Raw genomic sequence first — 17,427 nt, forward strand, 5'->3', positions numbered from 1 at the left:
GCCTGGCTAACATAGTGAAACCCCATCTCTACTAAAAATGCAAAAATTAGCTGGGTGTGGTGACATGCACATGTAGTCCCAGCTACTGGGGAGGCTGAGGCAGGAGAATCACTAGAACCCAGGAGGCAGAGGTTGTAGTGACCCAAGTTGGGGGCACTGCACTCCAGCCTAGGTGACAGAGCAAGACTCCATCTCAAAGAAAAGAAAAAAGCATTGTGCATTTTTTAAATGTTAAAAAATTAGATTTTAAATGTTCTTACTACAAAATGGATAAATCTGTGAGGTGATGGATACGTTGGTTAGCTTGATATAATCATTCCATGCTATATACATGTATTAGAACAGAACATGGTATGCCATAAATAGGTGCAATTATTATTCATCAATTACAAATAAAAATGCTTTTGCTAATAGGTTAGTATCAAGCCTGAAAAATAAGAGAGAGTCTACAAAGGATAAAAGTCCTTTGCTTTTTTAAATTAAAATGTTGCTGAGGATCTAGTAGCAGTTTGGGGTGGTTATCCCAGGACCAGCAATGTGCTTGTGCAGATTCAGCCCCGACCACTTCTGTCCCCTGGAGACCCAAGCTGGGTGCTTCTCAGACAGTTGGCAGCCTGTAGCTGAGTGAAGCCAGCTGCCCATCCAGGGCGGGGTTTGTGACCTTGTCCTCGTCAAGCTTTGACCATCTCCACTAGCTTATTATGGGCAAGGACATCAGAAGACCAGCAAGGTTAGGAGGGGATGGAGACTTAAGTTCTTTTTAAAAATATTTTCTTCAGAACACTTAAAAGGTTAATCTAGATAGAAGTGACATAAGACAGAGATATAAACACCAAATGTGCATATTTACATATTCATAAACATGTGTCTCTGGGTTTTATTTATTTATTTTTATTTATTTTTTTTTTCATTTTTGAGTCAGAGTCGGTCTGTCACCCAGACTGGAATGAGTGCGATCTCAGCTCACTGCAACCTCGACCTCCCAGGTTCAAGTGATTCTTGTGCTTCAGCCTTCCAAGTAGCTGAGCTGGGTTTACAGGGGTACACCACCACACCCTGCTAAATTTTGTATTTTTAGTAGAGATGGGTTTCACTGTTGGCCAGGCTGGTCTTGAACTCCTGACCTCAGGTGATCTGCCCACCTCAGCCTCCCAAAGTGCTGAGATTACAGGCATGAGTCACTGCGCCCAGCCAATTGTATTGATTTTTATGGTTACCCTTTGTTGAATGGAATCATTTCTTAATTAAAAAAATAAATAGGTGCATTTCTTATACTATCAGGGTTTAATTTCATTCTTTTGAAAAATATAGTGCATAGCAACATAAAATAAGGTAAATATTTCATGGTCATTGAGTCAACTAACAAAATGGCTTAACAATATTTTGGAAGGAAGTGACTATATTCTCACAGTTTTGTGTCTCAGGTTCAGCATTAAATGTTGAATAACATGTTTCTAGAATCTGGGGGATTTGGTCCTTTGATTGAGTCAGGGTGTTTTGACTGTCTTTGAAATATTTCATGCATTAAATATGTGGTATTCATAAAAGCTTTCCTACCCTGTTTGCCCCAAATCGATCTTGGTTTCCATGCTTCTGTTTGTCTTTTGGGATTTTGATTTACTCTTTCACTTCTCTAGGGGACACCTGTGTTCGTGCATGCGGGCCCTTTTGCTAACATTGCTCACGGCAACTCTTCAGTGTTGGCTGATAAAATTGCCCTGAAACTGGTTGGTGAAGAAGGATTTGTAGGTAAGTTACTTCTTTTAAATTTAGTTGTTGTAGAATATTGAAGAAATCTAAAAGCTGATGACAAGAATGGAGTGATATCCATACTGACATAAAATATATTCTTTCAGGCCCCCTTTTTCATAAATGATCTCAGTAATGGAAAAGCCCTAAGGTCTGGTCTATGGAATTATGCTTGTGCTTGAATCATAGATTCTAGTATCATGTCCATACGGGTTTGAGTATAAACTCTGATTCTTGCAAACTGAGTGACATTGTACACATTTTAATTACTACTGAACTTCAGTCTTCTTATCTGTAAAATTGTGGTAACAATATTGTATCAAACCTTTTAGGATTGTTGTGAAAACTAAATGAGATATTTTAGTCATTCAGCAAATGTTTTTTTGAGACGCTACCACTTGGAAGGCATGCTATTGAGAGCTAGGGATCCAGTGGTAAACAAAAGAGATAGGCGCAGTGGCATAGGCCTCTAAGCCCAGCTACTCAGGAAGCTGAGGCAGGAGGATTGCTCGAGCCCAGAAGTTTGTGTCCAGCCTGGGCAGCATAGCAAGACCCTGCCTCTGTGAAAAAAATAAAATTAAAACAACCAGCCTTAGCCCCTGCCCTTGTGGACTGTACTGTCTAATGGTAATTTAATAAGAGAAAGTGCTCATTGACTGTCAGCCATTACTACCCTTACTATGTAGTACTGATAACTTGAATTCATGAGATTATTTCCATATACAGTTTCTCCAGGTTTTTTTGTGAGCTAATGTAGGAGAGATTCCCAACCAGTAGACTTAGAAATGTTAATTGGTAGGACTGCACACCTTTTGCTGCTGTCAAGCTCTTTGTAGAACCTGTTCCTCTTTGGCTTTTCTTGCATATTCCAGCTAGAAAGAAGGGGCAACTCTCATAGAGTTTACTAAGTCAGTACCAGCCCCAGTCTCACCCATGATACTAAGGCAGCAAGGAAACAAAGGACAAAACCAAAATACAGGCATTCATGGTGGAGTCCCTTAATCTGACATATGAGGGGTTGCATTGGCAGACTTCCCATGCTAACAGGTAATTCCCATTAACTTTACGTATACCTATAATCAGGGATAGCAATCTCTTCTTTCACTCTTGTCATCAGTTTTGGATCAAACTCAAAAGAGTTATTTTATTAGAAAAGAGTGTGCTGGACAAAAGAACTTAGCACTGTATTTTATGCTCAGACGTCACAAAGTTCATTCAGGGTTATTGAGACTCTTTTAAGAATTCCTCATGGACCAGCAGTCAGGATCAGATGAGGTTTGATGGAGTTCCATTCCTCCACAATCTGTATTCTGCAGCTCTCATGTACTTTGCTGCTTCAGTAGCAAATCCACTGCAAGAGTGGCTAGATGTGCTGTCTAAGTGAATTTGCTCAATTGATCGCTGCCTAATTGTAGAGCTAATGGACGAGGAGGCTGGGTCAGGGCAGGCACTGGAAAGTTGGGTGCTTAAGTGAAGTGGTGGTTCTGATGCATCAGCTCTGCAAATAAAGTAGCTTCTAGAAGGAAGCACTCTATTTTATGTGATAGAGATCTCTGCCCGTACCAGTTCTTACTTTGTCAAACATATATTTATAAAATACATGTTATCATGGCAGAATATTTTTAAAGATATAAACCGATGATGTATGCAAAATAAATCAGCTCTCTGTGTGACCTTGAACAAGCCATTAGCCTCTCTGGGTGTGTCCCTTGTAGACATTCTCATCTGAAAAATGAGAAGTTGGACCAGATGAGGAGTTGGATGTGGATGTGCAGCTGCGGACTCAGAGGTAGACGCTGTGGAATTGGAGCCCCGACTGGCACTGTGTTTTCATTTCTCTAGGGCTCAATTTTTTATTTAATAAAAAGAGAGTATCTGTGTTACCTGCAGTATTTTAATGAATAGGATCAAGTGAGAAAATGCTTTGTAAAATCTGAACTATGTGCAGGTCAGCAATTACATTAATTCTTTCTATGATCTCATCTAGTCTAAGATGCCGTAAGGGGGGGAATTTTTCATAAGGATGAAATCTGTCCATTGCCAGATGATTCAGAGGGCAAGCCCTAAAGTCAGAGTTTTAACTCAACTGCTTTCAAGTCACAGATAACCTTGGGCACATGAATGCTTCTCTTCCTTGGTTTCCTTACCTGTAAACTAGAGCTTTGGATAGGGCTTCCCTCTCGAAAGGGCTTGGTAGGTTTGAAATGAGGCATGAATGAGATCACAGGGTTGAGTCCTGGCACCTGACACATGGTAAGACTCAATCCTTCTTGGCCACTCCTGGCTGTCATTGTTACCCCCACTATTGATACACTACTGATGAAGGTTACATTTTCTTTTTTCTTTAGATCCTTTTATTTTTTGGATGATTTTATTTATAGTTGTTATAAAATACACATAACATAAAAGTTACCATCTTCACCATTTTTGAGTGTACATTCAGTAGCAAAGTACACCCACATTGTTGTGCAACCAGGCTGCAGAACCAAAGTCCTATGCCCATTAAATATTCCTCATTCCCCTGCCCCCAGCCCCTGGCAGAAGTCTTCTACTTTCTATCTCAATGAAGTTGACTCCTGGATACCCCATGTGAGTGGAATCATGCAGTATTTGTCCTTCTGTGACTGATGTATTTCACTTAGCATAATGTCCTCAAGGTTCATCCATGTTGCAGCGGGCATCAGAATTCTCTTCCTTTTTAAGGCAGAATAATATTCCATCTTATGGATAGACCTTACTTTGTTTATCCACTCATCCTTCGTTGGACATTTGACTTGTTTCCACCTTTGGCTCTTGTGAATAATGCTGCTATGAACATGGATGTACAAATATATTTTAATGTCTAAAAATCATGCTGTATGATGTCTAAATTTGTGATGGCAATGACTTATATTCTTGAATACGTACCATGGAACTCTAGCCCTGTAATGTTGACCTCTCCTGAAGGTGGTGTGTCCATGCTATGGCTCTATTGGAATGCTGGCGGCAAAGCCAGTGTATTGGACAGTGGGAATGGGGCGTGGTCAGGAGACAATGTTCTTTCCTCATTGCTTGGTCAAGCCTGCAGTGTGGGACTGGTTCATTCCTTGCCCTTGGATGAAGTTTGTAACAGTTCCCTCTCATTCTCAGTTAATATCTAGTCCCTCTAACATATGTATTTTTTAATTCCTGTAGTCACTTTCAATCATAACACTAGCCCCTGAAATTAAAAATGCACATCCAGTTTTATATCAAAACCAAAAACTCCAAGGGTCTCTCAGACTTGAGCTCTTCTCCTCCCCGATATGGGCCTCCTATGGCTGACGGTGGGAAGGGGAAGGTGGCTGCTTGCTCTCTGCCACCCTCCTCTTGCACTTAGGCTGGCCCCGGCCCCTCCTGGGTTGAAGCTTTGGCATGAGATGGTGCCCATGTAGCCTCTGCCAGCAGAGGTCCTCACACTTTTGGCAGAAGCCCCCTGAGCAGCACCTCATTTAGACTTTCCTACCTCTGGTTCCACACCTGATCTCGGGTACCAGAGACCTCTGACCTCTGGCTGGCGACACACCTTGAGCCTTGCCAACTGGTCTTCTGGTCCTCACTTGTGGCTTAAGAAAAAGAAAAGGGGGAAGTAGGGAGGCTGAGGCGGGTGGATCACTTGAGGTCAGGAGTTCAAAACCAGCCTGGCCACCATGGTGATTGTCATGTGTGTCCGTGTGAAGAGACCGCCAAACAGGCTTTGTGTGAGCAACAAGGCTATTTATTTGACCTGGGTGCAGGTGGACTGAGTCCGAAAAGAGAGTCAGCGAAGGGTGGTGGGATTATCGTTAGTTCTTATAGATTCGGGATAGGCATACAAAGTACATTCTTAAGGGCCAGGGAGAATATTACAAAGTACCTTCTTAAGGGCGGGGGAGACTATATTGTATCAGTTAGGGTGGGGCAGGAACAAATCACAATGGCGGAATTTCATCAGTTAAGGCAGGACCTGGTTATTTTCACTTCTTTTGTGGATCTTCAGTTGCTTCGGGCCATCTGGATGTGTATGTGCAGGTCCCAGGGGATATGATGGCTTAGCTTGGGCTTGGAGGCCTGACAGGGAAACCCCATCTCTACTAAAAATACAAAAAAAAAATTAGCCGGGCGTCGTAACAGGCACCTGTAATCCCAGCTACTTGGGAGGCTGAGGCAGGAGAATCACTTGAACCCCGGGAGAGAGAGGTTGCAGTGAGCCAAGATCGTGCCATTGCACTCCAGCCTCGGCAACAGAGAGAGACTCTGTCTCAAAAAAAATAATAAAAATAAAAACAAGAAAAGGGGAAAGTAGCTTTGCATCCTCTTCACTGGGCGCTGGGAGGGGAGCTGGATGTGGCACACTGATAACTTTCTTTGAAGAAATTCTTTCCCAGGTTCTAACCTGTCAACCCTTTTGAAGCCTCAATGGGCTAAGGCATGCAAAATCTGTTTCAAACTGCCTTGCAAACCCTGCCAGTTCAGCCAGCACCATCCTTTGGCATGTGAACAAACTGACACCGATTTGAGGCCCGAAAGAAAAGTGAGACAAAAAGACCTTGATTTCAACATCCTTCTACAGAAGCTAAATGCAGTAGGTGCATCTGAGGTGTTTCTGAAGTCTGAGCAGGAATTCATGTTCTCCAGAAAGTTGTCATTTATAGTAAACTATCTTTATGATCTCATAACAGGAAAGGATCTCTTAAAATGTGAAAAGCTCAAACCAAAGAGAAAAATATTGATAATTTGGGCTGCGTTAAAAAGTAAACTGTATGTGATAAAAGATACAAGGTTAAAAAACAAGTGACAGATTGGAAGGAAACATTTGCAAAGATAATAGACAATGATTAGCATTGAGAATGCGTAAAACACTGAAGACTAAAGACTGATAAGAGAAAGGCAAATAATCCAATACAAAAATAGAGAATTTGAAAAGGTGATTCGCAGCAAATGAGCAATTTGGTGGAATTTCTAGGTAGAACTGAAAATGAACAAATGATTAGCAATTTCACTTCTATGTATACTCTGGAAAAGAAGTAATCGAAAATATATTTAAGTCCTTTGAAACTTAATTGACTTCAGTACCCCTTTAATGAGCATTTATTGAACTTCTGCTGTACGTCAAGTACTATCTGCTAGGAGCTGGGAATCAAAGATGAATAAGACAGGTTTTTTGCCACCCAGTAATTGATGATGTGATGTGAGAGACTAGAACTTCAATGGTAAGTACAATGCACTTGATTAAGTACTATATTAGTTAAGGTTCTTAACTAAGAATTTTAAGGAATGATGGGCATCTCTTAAATAGAACTGTCTCCATATTACCGGTTTTGCTGATTTAGTCTAATTTTTGTTCTAACAAAAAGCACATGCAAGGAAGTAATTATTTTGTCGATTCTGAATAATTAGTCTAAGATAATGGAATCAGAGTTCATTTAGACTTAAAACAGAGTGACATTTATTTAAATAATTGCATGAATTTGCAAAACACTTTATGAGAATTTTTCAAAAACTGCTGTGATCACCTTTGTGGCTGTTTCTTCCGTTAGTCAGCAGTCCTCATGGGAGTCCACCTAACTTCCATTTACATGCTGTAAAGGCAAACAGATATTTGGCATTGAATTCTAATCATGTATTACATTTAAAAAATAAAGCAAAAGGAAAGAAAGAAAGGAAAAAGCAGTATTGAGTTCCTGGATTTTAAAAACATTATTATCTCATCTTTAAACTGTAGGAATTTCAAACTTACCCATGAACTTTGGATTTTTTAATTTGTTTTCTGCTCTCTCAGTTGGTTTTGATTCCGGTTTTCAGGTAAAGATCTTGTCTTTGCAGGGGAGTGCAGAATGCAGTTGTGTATCTTTGTAGGCAGGTGTCATTAACTGAAGGTCACCAGTCACTGGTGGACTCATGGATAGACTTACATCTACAACTCCTCCCATAATTAAATGTAGACTCATGCATATGGATATATATACTTCTTTTTTTTTTTTTTAGATGCAGTCCCATTCTGTCTTCCAGGCTGAAGTGCAGTGGCATTATCTCGGCTTACTACAACCTCTACCTCCCACGTTCAAGCTATTCTACCTCAGCTTCCTAAGTAGCTGGGATTACAGGCGTGGGCTACCACACCCAGCGAATATTTGTACTTTTAATAGAGGTGGGGTTTCACCATGTTGACCAGGCTGGTGAACCCGGGAGGCGGAGCTTGCAGTGAGCCGAGATAGTGCCACTGCATTCCAGCCTGAGCGACAGCAAGACTCCCACTAAGGAAAAAAAAAAAAAAGCTACCTAATCAATTGCAACTCTGCTGCTTGCTCTTTGTAGAGAATCACACAGACCCGGCTGTGTTCCCCAGGTGCTTCCTGGGTACTTGAGCATAAACACTCATGCAGCAGAGGAGAAATATGAGACAAGTGCCCAATTAAAACACAGGGTGATCTTTGCCTCAGACATTTCAGGATTAGGATTTAGAGATCAGAATGAATAGACATAGCAGTTCCAAGACAAATTGAATGGGATTGGGAAACAAAGCCTTGTTAATATGTTCATTAAAAATGCCCCCGTTTTCTAAGTCATTCCTGAGCATTAGACCGGTGCTGAGACTATCATATACCTTCTCACTCAATCCTTAAAACCGTCTGTGGGATCAGTGTTACTATCCTCATCTTACAGATGATGTAACAGAAGCTTAGCGAGATGATGATACACGTCCACGATCAATCAGAGAATAAGTGACAGAGGATGTGACCCAAGGGCTCCCTCTTGCCAAAGCTTGTGGGTGATCAGGCGGCTATTGTGCTCTCAGTGTTTTTCTCAATGCTCTTTACCTGGTTGCCATTGTCTCCCTTTAAAAACAATTTCAGCCAGGGGGGGTGGCTCACACCTATAATCCCAGCGCTTTGGGAGGCTGAGGTGGGTGGATCACTTGAGGTCCAGAGTTCGAGACCAGCCTGACCAACATGGTGAAACCCTGTCTTTGCTAAAAATACAAAATTTGCCAAGCGTGGTGGCACATGCCTGTAATCCCAGCTACTAGGGAGGCTGAGGCAAGAGAATCGCTTGAACCCGGGAGGTGGAGGCTGCAGTGAGCTGAGATTGTGCCATTGCACTCCAGCCTGGGCAACAAGAGCAAAACTCTGTCTCAAAAAACTAAGAAGAATTTCAGGTGAGCTGTCCATAGCAGATGGTCACAGTTACAGGAAGTACCAATATAACTATATTGTGCCAATATATCGTAATGTGTGCCAACAGTGGTGGGTAACTTTGGTCCTTTTTTTTTTTCTCTCTCCTACTTTAACATTCCTTCCTCCCAAGTAGGTTACTGATTAAAGATGACCTTATCAAGTCCCACTCTGTTTCCTTGCCCTACCTCTCAACCTGTATTTTTGGGAGACAGTTTTTTAATTTTTTTATTTTACTTTTTTGAGACGGAGTCTCATCTGTCTCCTAAGCTTGAGTTCAGTGGCGAGATCTTGGCTCACTGCAATCTCCGCCTCCCAGGTTCAAGTGATTCTACTGCCTTAGCCCCCTGAGTAGCTCGGCTTACAGGCGCGCACCACCATGCCCAGCTAGTTTTGTATTTTTAGTAGAGACAGAGTTTCTCCATGTTAGCCAGGCTGGTCTCAAACTCCTAACCTTGGGCGATTTGCTTACCTCTGCCTCCCAAAGTGTTGGGATTACAGCCATGAGCCACCACGCCCGGCCTAGGGGACAGTTTTATAATCAATCTTCTTGGCTTCAGAGGACTCTGCTGGTGGCTATACCCAGCTACTGGCTTGTTCTCTCTTTCCACTTTTATTGCCCTGAAATTCTAAATATTCCATCATTTTGGTAGAAGAAAACTAGACCAAACTAAACATTCTCATGATTTCATCCACCCTTTAAAAAAAAAAAATCTGACGTCAAGTGATCCTACAGCTCTAAGCTTTAATTCTCCCAGACTTTGCCCTGTTTACATTATTTAAAAACACTGATCTCAGCCTGGGCTCCACTTTTGTTATTATGATACTTCCAGGTTTTTTGCCTTTAGTAAATTTATTCATAATTAAATCAAAGATGAGAAGTGCTGGCTTATTAGAGACTCTGGCTGAAGGTCATGTGCTAACTCAGGAAACTGCTAATCACGGGTGGTGTTTTTCAGCCCCTGTCTTCAGGGAGGCCTGAGTCTCAGGGAGGGTTTTGTGTCGTCTCCAGAGCTCCCATTTCTCCTATGTGACTTGGTGCCGAAGCTCATTCCTCCCCTCACTGCCTGTTCGGCCTTTGTCCTACCTCGCCTTTCTCTTTCCATTACTCTTACTTTGTGTAAAGTAGCTCTCTTTCAAGCTGCTCCTCTGTCCTTTAAAAACAAATAAAAAAGCAAAATGTTCTGCACATACACTAAACAGGAAAGTATGCAAAGCAATGTCACAAACACCAATGTTCCCACCACTCTATTTCATCAAAATCTTAACATGTTGCTGTGTGTCCTTTGGTTTTTTTGTTTTTTTAAAGAGATACGTTTAGCTGGGCATGGTGGTCCATGCCTGTAGTCCTCGCTACTTGGGAGGCTGAGGCAGAAGGATCAATTAAGCCCAGCAGTTTAATTCTCCTGGGCAACAGAGTGAGACCCTGTCTCTAAAAAAAAAGGGGAGAGAAGAGAAGAAATCAGATATTAGAGACATAGTTGAAGTTCCCGTGGACCCTCCTGATCCCATTCTTTTTTTTCTGCTTCTCTCCTGATTTGAGTGGTTATCATTTCCGGGTGTATGTTTCTACTTTGACCACATACATATATGTACACTAAAGACCTGTAGCAGAGGTTCTCAGACTTTCTCTGCTTATGACCATTAATGGCCCAGCAATTTTTTTCATGGTACCCCCAGGGCAAGAGAAATACCCAACATGTCCATTTATTAAATAGGTAGGTCCAAACAACTTAATGAGTATTTATGTCCTTACAACTTAGTAGCTGCCTGAAAAAAAAAAATACATATGAATTCAAAGGAAAAAATAATATCATTTCATTTTAAAATTACCACCATACGTTATGAATGAGATGTGTGTCCTTGTCAGGCACCAGACAATTTCTGACCCTTTGTAATCAGTTGACACCCGCGCCTCATTTCCTGCTCCACGTTGATTTTCACACGGTTTTTGCATTTTGCTGCGGTACCTGCCAAAAACTTTGCTTTACAAATATATGATGTCATTGAAAGGGATGTAGAGCACTATTGTTGAAGCAGTGAAAAACCTCATATGAGTAGTATTTGCAGTGTCCAACGAACGATGTCCTGTATCGCCGCGTTTCCCTCAAAAATTTAAAATATCCCACAGTGCCTCTGAGTTTGCTGCAATGCCTCACGGCACCTCATTGCACGTTAGAACCACAGATGTGCGGCTTTTCTTGGTATTTTGTATGTGTTTTCAAATGTTATGTATTAATAGATGTTAACTGACTGCATTGTTCTATAACGACGTCAGTGCACTTTTTCTGTAAATGGCAAGATCATAAATAGTTTGAGTTACAGAGTCTCTGTCCCAAGTACTCAATTTAGAAAGCAGCCATAGGTAAAGCATGAATTCAGAAACTAGTCCATGTTTAGGAATGGGTCTGGCTGTATTCCAACAGATGTTATTCATGGTTTCTAACATTTGAATTTCGTATAATTTTCACATGTAATAATACTCTTCTGATATGGTTGGCAACATTTTAAAAGGTGACCAGGCACAGTGGCTCATGCCTGTAATTCCACTGCTTTTGGAGGTCAAGGTGGGAGGATCGCTTGACCCCAGGGATTCAAGACCAGACTGGGCAACATAGCAAGATCCCATCTCTATTAAAATTTTTTTTTAATTAGCCAGGTATGGTGGCACATGCCTATAGTTCCAGCTACTCAGGAGGCCGAGGTGGGAGGATCACTTGAGTCCAAAAGTTCAAGGCTGCAGCAAGCTATGATCACACCTAGTTACTTGGTAAGCTACTATGGATGACAGAGTGAAACCCTGTCTCAAAAGAGAGAGAGAGAGGGAGAAGGAGAGAGAGAAAGAATACTTTTTAAAAGAGAAAGAAAGAGAGAGAAGGAAGGAAAGGAAGGAAGGAAGGAAGGAAAGAGAAAGAGAGAAAGGGAAAGAAAGAAAAGAAAACTTTTTAAAAGGATAATTTTTAAAAACTTAATAATTTAACATGTAAAAAAAAAGGATATAGACCATATTCAAAACCGAGAGACACCTGGATTTGTCCTGCGAGCTATACTAGCCAACCTCTGCTCTATAAGTTGATATTTTTGTGCAACATAACAGTTTTGCATTTGTCTGTGTCGCTGTGATCCAAAAAGCCTCATTTTGCTTGCAGTTTAGTCTTCTGTGCGTGCACATAGCACATGCATTTGTGCATTATTTGTCAAGGGGCTTTCAGATTGCTTCCGGTGTTCTGCTGTTACAAATAATGCTACAGGGAATATTCTTGTCCATGTCTCTGAGATTTAGTCCAAAATGTCTTCTAGGGACTATATACAGGAGTGAGATTTGGAGGGTTGAAAGTAAACTTAGCAACAACTTAATAGGTAAAGCCAAATTGTTCTGCAACGTTATGCCAATTTATATCACTACCAATTGTGTGTGTGAGATTTCTGACCTCTCAACATTTGTCCTGACATTTTTTTTTTTTTCTTGAGACACAGTCTCTGTCTGTTGCCCAGACTGGAGTGCAGTGCTGTGATCTCAGCTCACTGCAACCTCCACCTCCCAGGTTCAAGCAATTCTCCTGCCTCAGCCTCCCAAGTAGCTGGGATTATAGGTGCACGCCATCACACCGGGCTAAGTTTTGTATTTTTAGCAGAGATGGGATTTTGCCAAGTTGGCCAGGTTGGTTTTGAACTCCTGACCTCAGGTGATCCGCCCACCTCGGCCTCCCAACGTGCTAGGATTACAGGCGTGAGCCACCATGACCGGATCAACACTTCCATTGTTAGAGTTTTTTAGCTCTTGGAAGTCTGATGGTAGTTCATTATAGTTGTGAGGTTAAGCATCTTTATGGCTGTTTCTGAGCATTTGTGAATTGTCTGTTTTGTATTGTGCTATTTACCTTTTTCTCACTAATTAATGGAAATCCTTTATAGATTCCAAATACGAATACCTTGCCATTATGAGTTACAAATATCTTCTCCCCTGTATGGCTTATCTTTTAAATATGCTTGATGTACCTTTTCTTGTCCACCCTTTTTCTTCATAATTTCTGCTTTTGGAGGTTATAATCGTTTGTATTGCCTTACAAATGTTGTCTCTTGCATTGAGGCCTTTAATCATCTTAGAATTTGTTTGCATAATGGTGTCTTTTTTCCTTAACTCTTACAGTTTGTGAGACTTTTCTGCCCTGGTGATACGTGCATCAGTGGTTGTCAGCCCAGCCCTATGAAAAGGGCCAGCTGGCCTCCATAGATCCAAGGCAGCCGAGAGTGCTGTTCCCGTTGTCCCAGGTGCTGCAGCATCCAAGGCGAGTGCAGCTGGGGCCGGCTGTTCTTCCAAAAGCATCATCTCTCCTTTACCTGCTCCTTCTGTGCTTCCCCTGACATGGGTGCGCAGTCCTCAGGAAAGTCAGACTCTCTCTTGTCTTCCTACTTGCTAAGTCAATCCTAGGAACTATTAGGTACAATTCCAAGCAGTTGTCATAAAAGAAGTTTCCTCGGAACTTTGAAAACCAAAGAAAGGGTTTAATTTTCTTCTTTTCATTTTGTTTTCTTTCTAATGTTTTGAGACAGTGTCTCGTTCTATCACCCAGGCTAACAGCTCACTGCAACCTCCACCTCCCGGGCTCGAGGGAACCTCCCACCTCTGCCTCCCGAGTAGCTGAAACTACAGGCAGATACCACTACACCCAGCCAATTGGTCAACTTTTTGTGAAGACGAAGTCTCACTACGTTGCCCAGGCTGGTCTTGAACTCCTGGTCTCAAGTGATCGCCTGCCTCAGCCTCCCAAAGTGCTGGGATTACAGGCATGAACCACTGCACCCATCCAAAATGATTTAATTTTATGGTCAAATTCTACATTGTCTATTGACTTTAATATTTTTATAAAATTATTTGAATAAAATGTCTTTACCTGGAATACCTTCAGTGTACTTACTGGATTAGAGGCAGGCAGGTCCTATATGTATGGCTAGTATGTTCATTAAATATGAAAGTAATGGAAAGATGTTTATGACATGAAGAGAGGAACCTTCGCCTGTCAAGATAATAGAAATGGAAAGATTTATATGGCCTGGCTCAGCAGAAAAAGGAGTACATGATTTAGCAATTTTTTAGAATTGAGTTTTCAGAAGAAAAATGCAAAACAAATGAGAATTAAGTAGCTAGAAAGCCTTTTCCCCCCTTTATTCCGATAAAGTAACTGAACTTTCAATGAGAAGCCTGGTTTCTGTCTTTCTACACAGTGCATTGGGAATAGTAAGCTATTAGAAGTCAGTGCTTAGAAGTACCTACCATCCTTAACACAGGAACCAAAGACAAGGAAGAAAAAAAAGCAAGATAAATAAAGTAAAAGTAAAAAAGTCCCACCATCCTGAATTTTGTATATTGATGATGTTCATGTTTTTGAACTTACACATATTCTTCTGTATAAGTAAAATATTTCATAAAATTAAAAATATTTTATAAAATTAGGAACAGAATTTCTTAAAGATCAACATAGTACTAATACATTTTACATTCTGTCTTTCAAAGTTTCAGTGGACTTAAGTTAGAGTAATATTTTTCAAGTTCATTTTGATGCCAATGTAATTCATGTGTCATTTTCCACTATAATACAATTAAAATCCAGATAATGGAGATAGATTTTCTTCTGAGTAGCCACGCATATGAGGTTTCAGGCTCCAATTGCCTAGTTTTGAATTGCTCTATGACATGTGCTGTCTGTGACCTTGGGTGGGTCACTTCATCTCCCCCACATCTAGGTCTTTCCAATACCTGTCTCCAGGCTTGTTCTAGGCACGAAGTGCAGTGATGATAGAGAAGGCACGGTGTGTGGCACAAATAGAAGAGTCAGGGGTTGGCAGCTACTATTCCTACTGTAGGATGCCAAGGATCTTCACCTATAGGATAAGCCTTCAAAAACATAATTCATTCTTTAAAGTGCTGAATACCTCTGTGAGTATACTTTTTTCCATCTTTTTTCTTTTGGTAAATGAAACTCACTGAGGAATTTGAGTTCTGACAATGGGGAACACTACTGCTTGTGTGTCCTCCTCATACAGAGATGTCTGGGACCATTATACATAGAGGTGATCTGAGAAATCAGAGGGGCTCTGATTGTTTTGAAAACTCTCCTTTGAGGTTGGGCACCGTGGCTCATGCCTGTAATCCCAGCACTTTGGGAGGTGGATCACTTGAGACCAGCTTGGCCAACGTGATGAAACCCATCTCTACTAAAAATACAAAAATTAGCTGGGGTTGGTGGCATGCACCTGTAATCCCAGCTACTTGGGGGACTGAGGAAGGAGAATTGCTTGAACCTGGAAGATGGAGGTTGTGGTGAGCCAAGATCACTCCATTACACTCCAGCCTGGGTGACAGAGTAAGACTCTGCCTAAAAAAAAAGAAAAAGAAAAAGAAAAAGGAAACTCTCCTTTGAGTTCAGGTAATCCTCTCGTTTAAAACGTTTCCTTGTTACCTGGGAGAAAGCAGGAAGCACTGGGAAATAGCACGTCACTGGTGCCTCATGCCATTTCAGTGCCTTTCCCTGTCTTGCCTCAGCCTTGCACTCTGGAATGCAAAAGAGTGGAAGAAACTCCAACATGAAAATTGTCTACAGACAATGCAGAGAATCTTCAGTGGCATTAAACATTAAAATTAAAGACACATGGTCTTAAATTCAGCTGGCATATTTGACATCTCAAGTATCCTCTTGGTGCCCAAAGGGATGTTAAGCAAAATTTGAGGGATTTGACTCCTTATTTGGGAAAGACCATCACTACCAAGGGGAGAGAAACCAGAGGCAAACTTTATTGAAAAATGGAGTAGCTAAATCATTTTGTATGTGTTACTTTTACCCAGCCAAGTACAGTATATGGTCTCATATAGTGAATTTAATTTCTACTCTAAATTCTTTTCCTTTAATGAAAGTACTAGTCAACAATGCAGAACTCGGGCAACTTTTGTAAATGTGTTTGCTTTACAACCAATCTTATTAAGTCAGGGTATCGTCTAAGGGCCCAATCAAGGACTTTTCATTTAAAAAAGAATAACTCTAAATTAACTTGCATTGTGATATAACTCTTAAATTCCAACTGTCATAGGGAATCCCAAGACCTACATCTGACCTACTGTGTGTGCTGTGTTCTAATACACTGGTCCCCCACCTTTTTGGCACCAGGGGCCGGTTTCGTGGAAGACATTTCCATGGTTTTGGGATTAAACGGTTCCACCTCAGATCATAAGGCATCAGTCCTAGATCCCTTACATGCACAGTTCATAGTAGTAGTCACACTCCTATGAGAACCTAATGCCGCCGCTGATCTGACAGGAGGTGGAGCTCAGGCAGTAATGCTCACTTGCCTGCTGCTCACCTACTGCTGTGCGACCCAGTTCCTTACAGGGGCTACGGTCCAGGGGGTTGGGGATCTCTGTTTTTGTTTTTGTTTTTTTGGAGATCAAGTCTCGCTCTGTTGCCCAGGCTGAAGTGCACAATATCGGCTCACCGCACTCTCCACCTTCCCAGGTTCAAGTGATTCTCCTGTCTCAACCTGCCAAGTAGCTGGGACTACAGGCGTGTACCAGCCCAGCTAATTTTTGTCGTTTTAGTAGAGACAGAGTTTCACCATGTCGACCAGGCTAGTCTCGAACTCCTGACCTCAAGTGATCTGCCCCCCTCAGCCTCTCAAAGTGCTGGGATTACAGACGTGAGCCACCATGCCTGGCTGGGGACTTTTGTTCTAATATGCTTACCATGCAAAATGCATTATGAAGAAAAACAGAAACAAGGCTTCTAATGTTAAAGTCTTATTTTCTCGCTACTAAAATTAGCAAAATGTTTCAATTTTGCAAAATAATATACTATTGTATATAAGATCTTCTCTAACCTGCCTTTTACATTTAATTAGGCTTCTATGAGTCATTCAGGTAGTTGCATCTAGCAGGCTATTTATCCATTCTTTATAGACCCTTTAGAGGTTCGAGACCCCTTTATAGAGGTTTGAGAGCCCTTCCTTGCCCCAGTTCTCTTGTCTGTAAAGCTGTGGGAAATAATACGACCTGACATACAAGGCAGTGTGAGGACAGCAGAAGTGACTTCTCTAATGCTCATGGTGCTGTTCCGGGCATGGATAAATCTTTGCTAACAGTCTTAAGAGTTTACCTCCTGTGAGGATCTGGCTATGTGCTGAGCACCCTGCTTGGCGCTTTGTACATTGTGACACATTCAGTTGTTCAAACAACACAATGAGTAGTTTACCAGAATTACCCTCATCTTGCAGGTAAGAAAACTGAGCATCAGAGTGAGTTAGTAGTTTGCTCAAAGGCAAGCAGCTAGTGTAAGGGGGAGCAGGGATTTGAGTTTGAGCCTGGGCCTTGCTTTTACCACTGTGCTTTGCCACCTCTGAATGTTCACTTTCATTCCATAGCAGCATGACACAGCCCTGTGCATAACCCGAAGTGCACATTTGTTGAATGAAAAACTAGTAACACTTCTGCTAGCTGAGTGACTTATCTACTGGTAAA

At 41.5% G+C, this 17,427-nt stretch overlaps 1 protein-coding gene across 4 annotated transcripts in view; it reads left to right on the forward strand.

Moving 5' to 3' along the window:
• Positions 1–17,427, forward strand: part of MTHFD1L (methylenetetrahydrofolate dehydrogenase (NADP+ dependent) 1 like) — a 233,309-nt gene that overhangs the window by 103,116 nt on the left and 112,766 nt on the right. For all 4 annotated transcript variants that reach the window (XM_023206150.1, XM_023206152.1, XM_023206153.1 and 1 more), the window contains exon 20: positions 1,638–1,749. In XM_023206150.1, the coding sequence (XP_023061918.1) occupies positions 1,638–1,749 (112 nt within the window). The remainder of the gene's footprint in view (positions 1–1,637; positions 1,750–17,427) is intronic.

This window comes from Piliocolobus tephrosceles, chromosome 5, assembly GCF_002776525.5.
Source record: "Piliocolobus tephrosceles isolate RC106 chromosome 5, ASM277652v3, whole genome shotgun sequence".
Lineage (NCBI taxonomy): Eukaryota > Metazoa > Chordata > Mammalia > Primates > Cercopithecidae > Piliocolobus > Piliocolobus tephrosceles.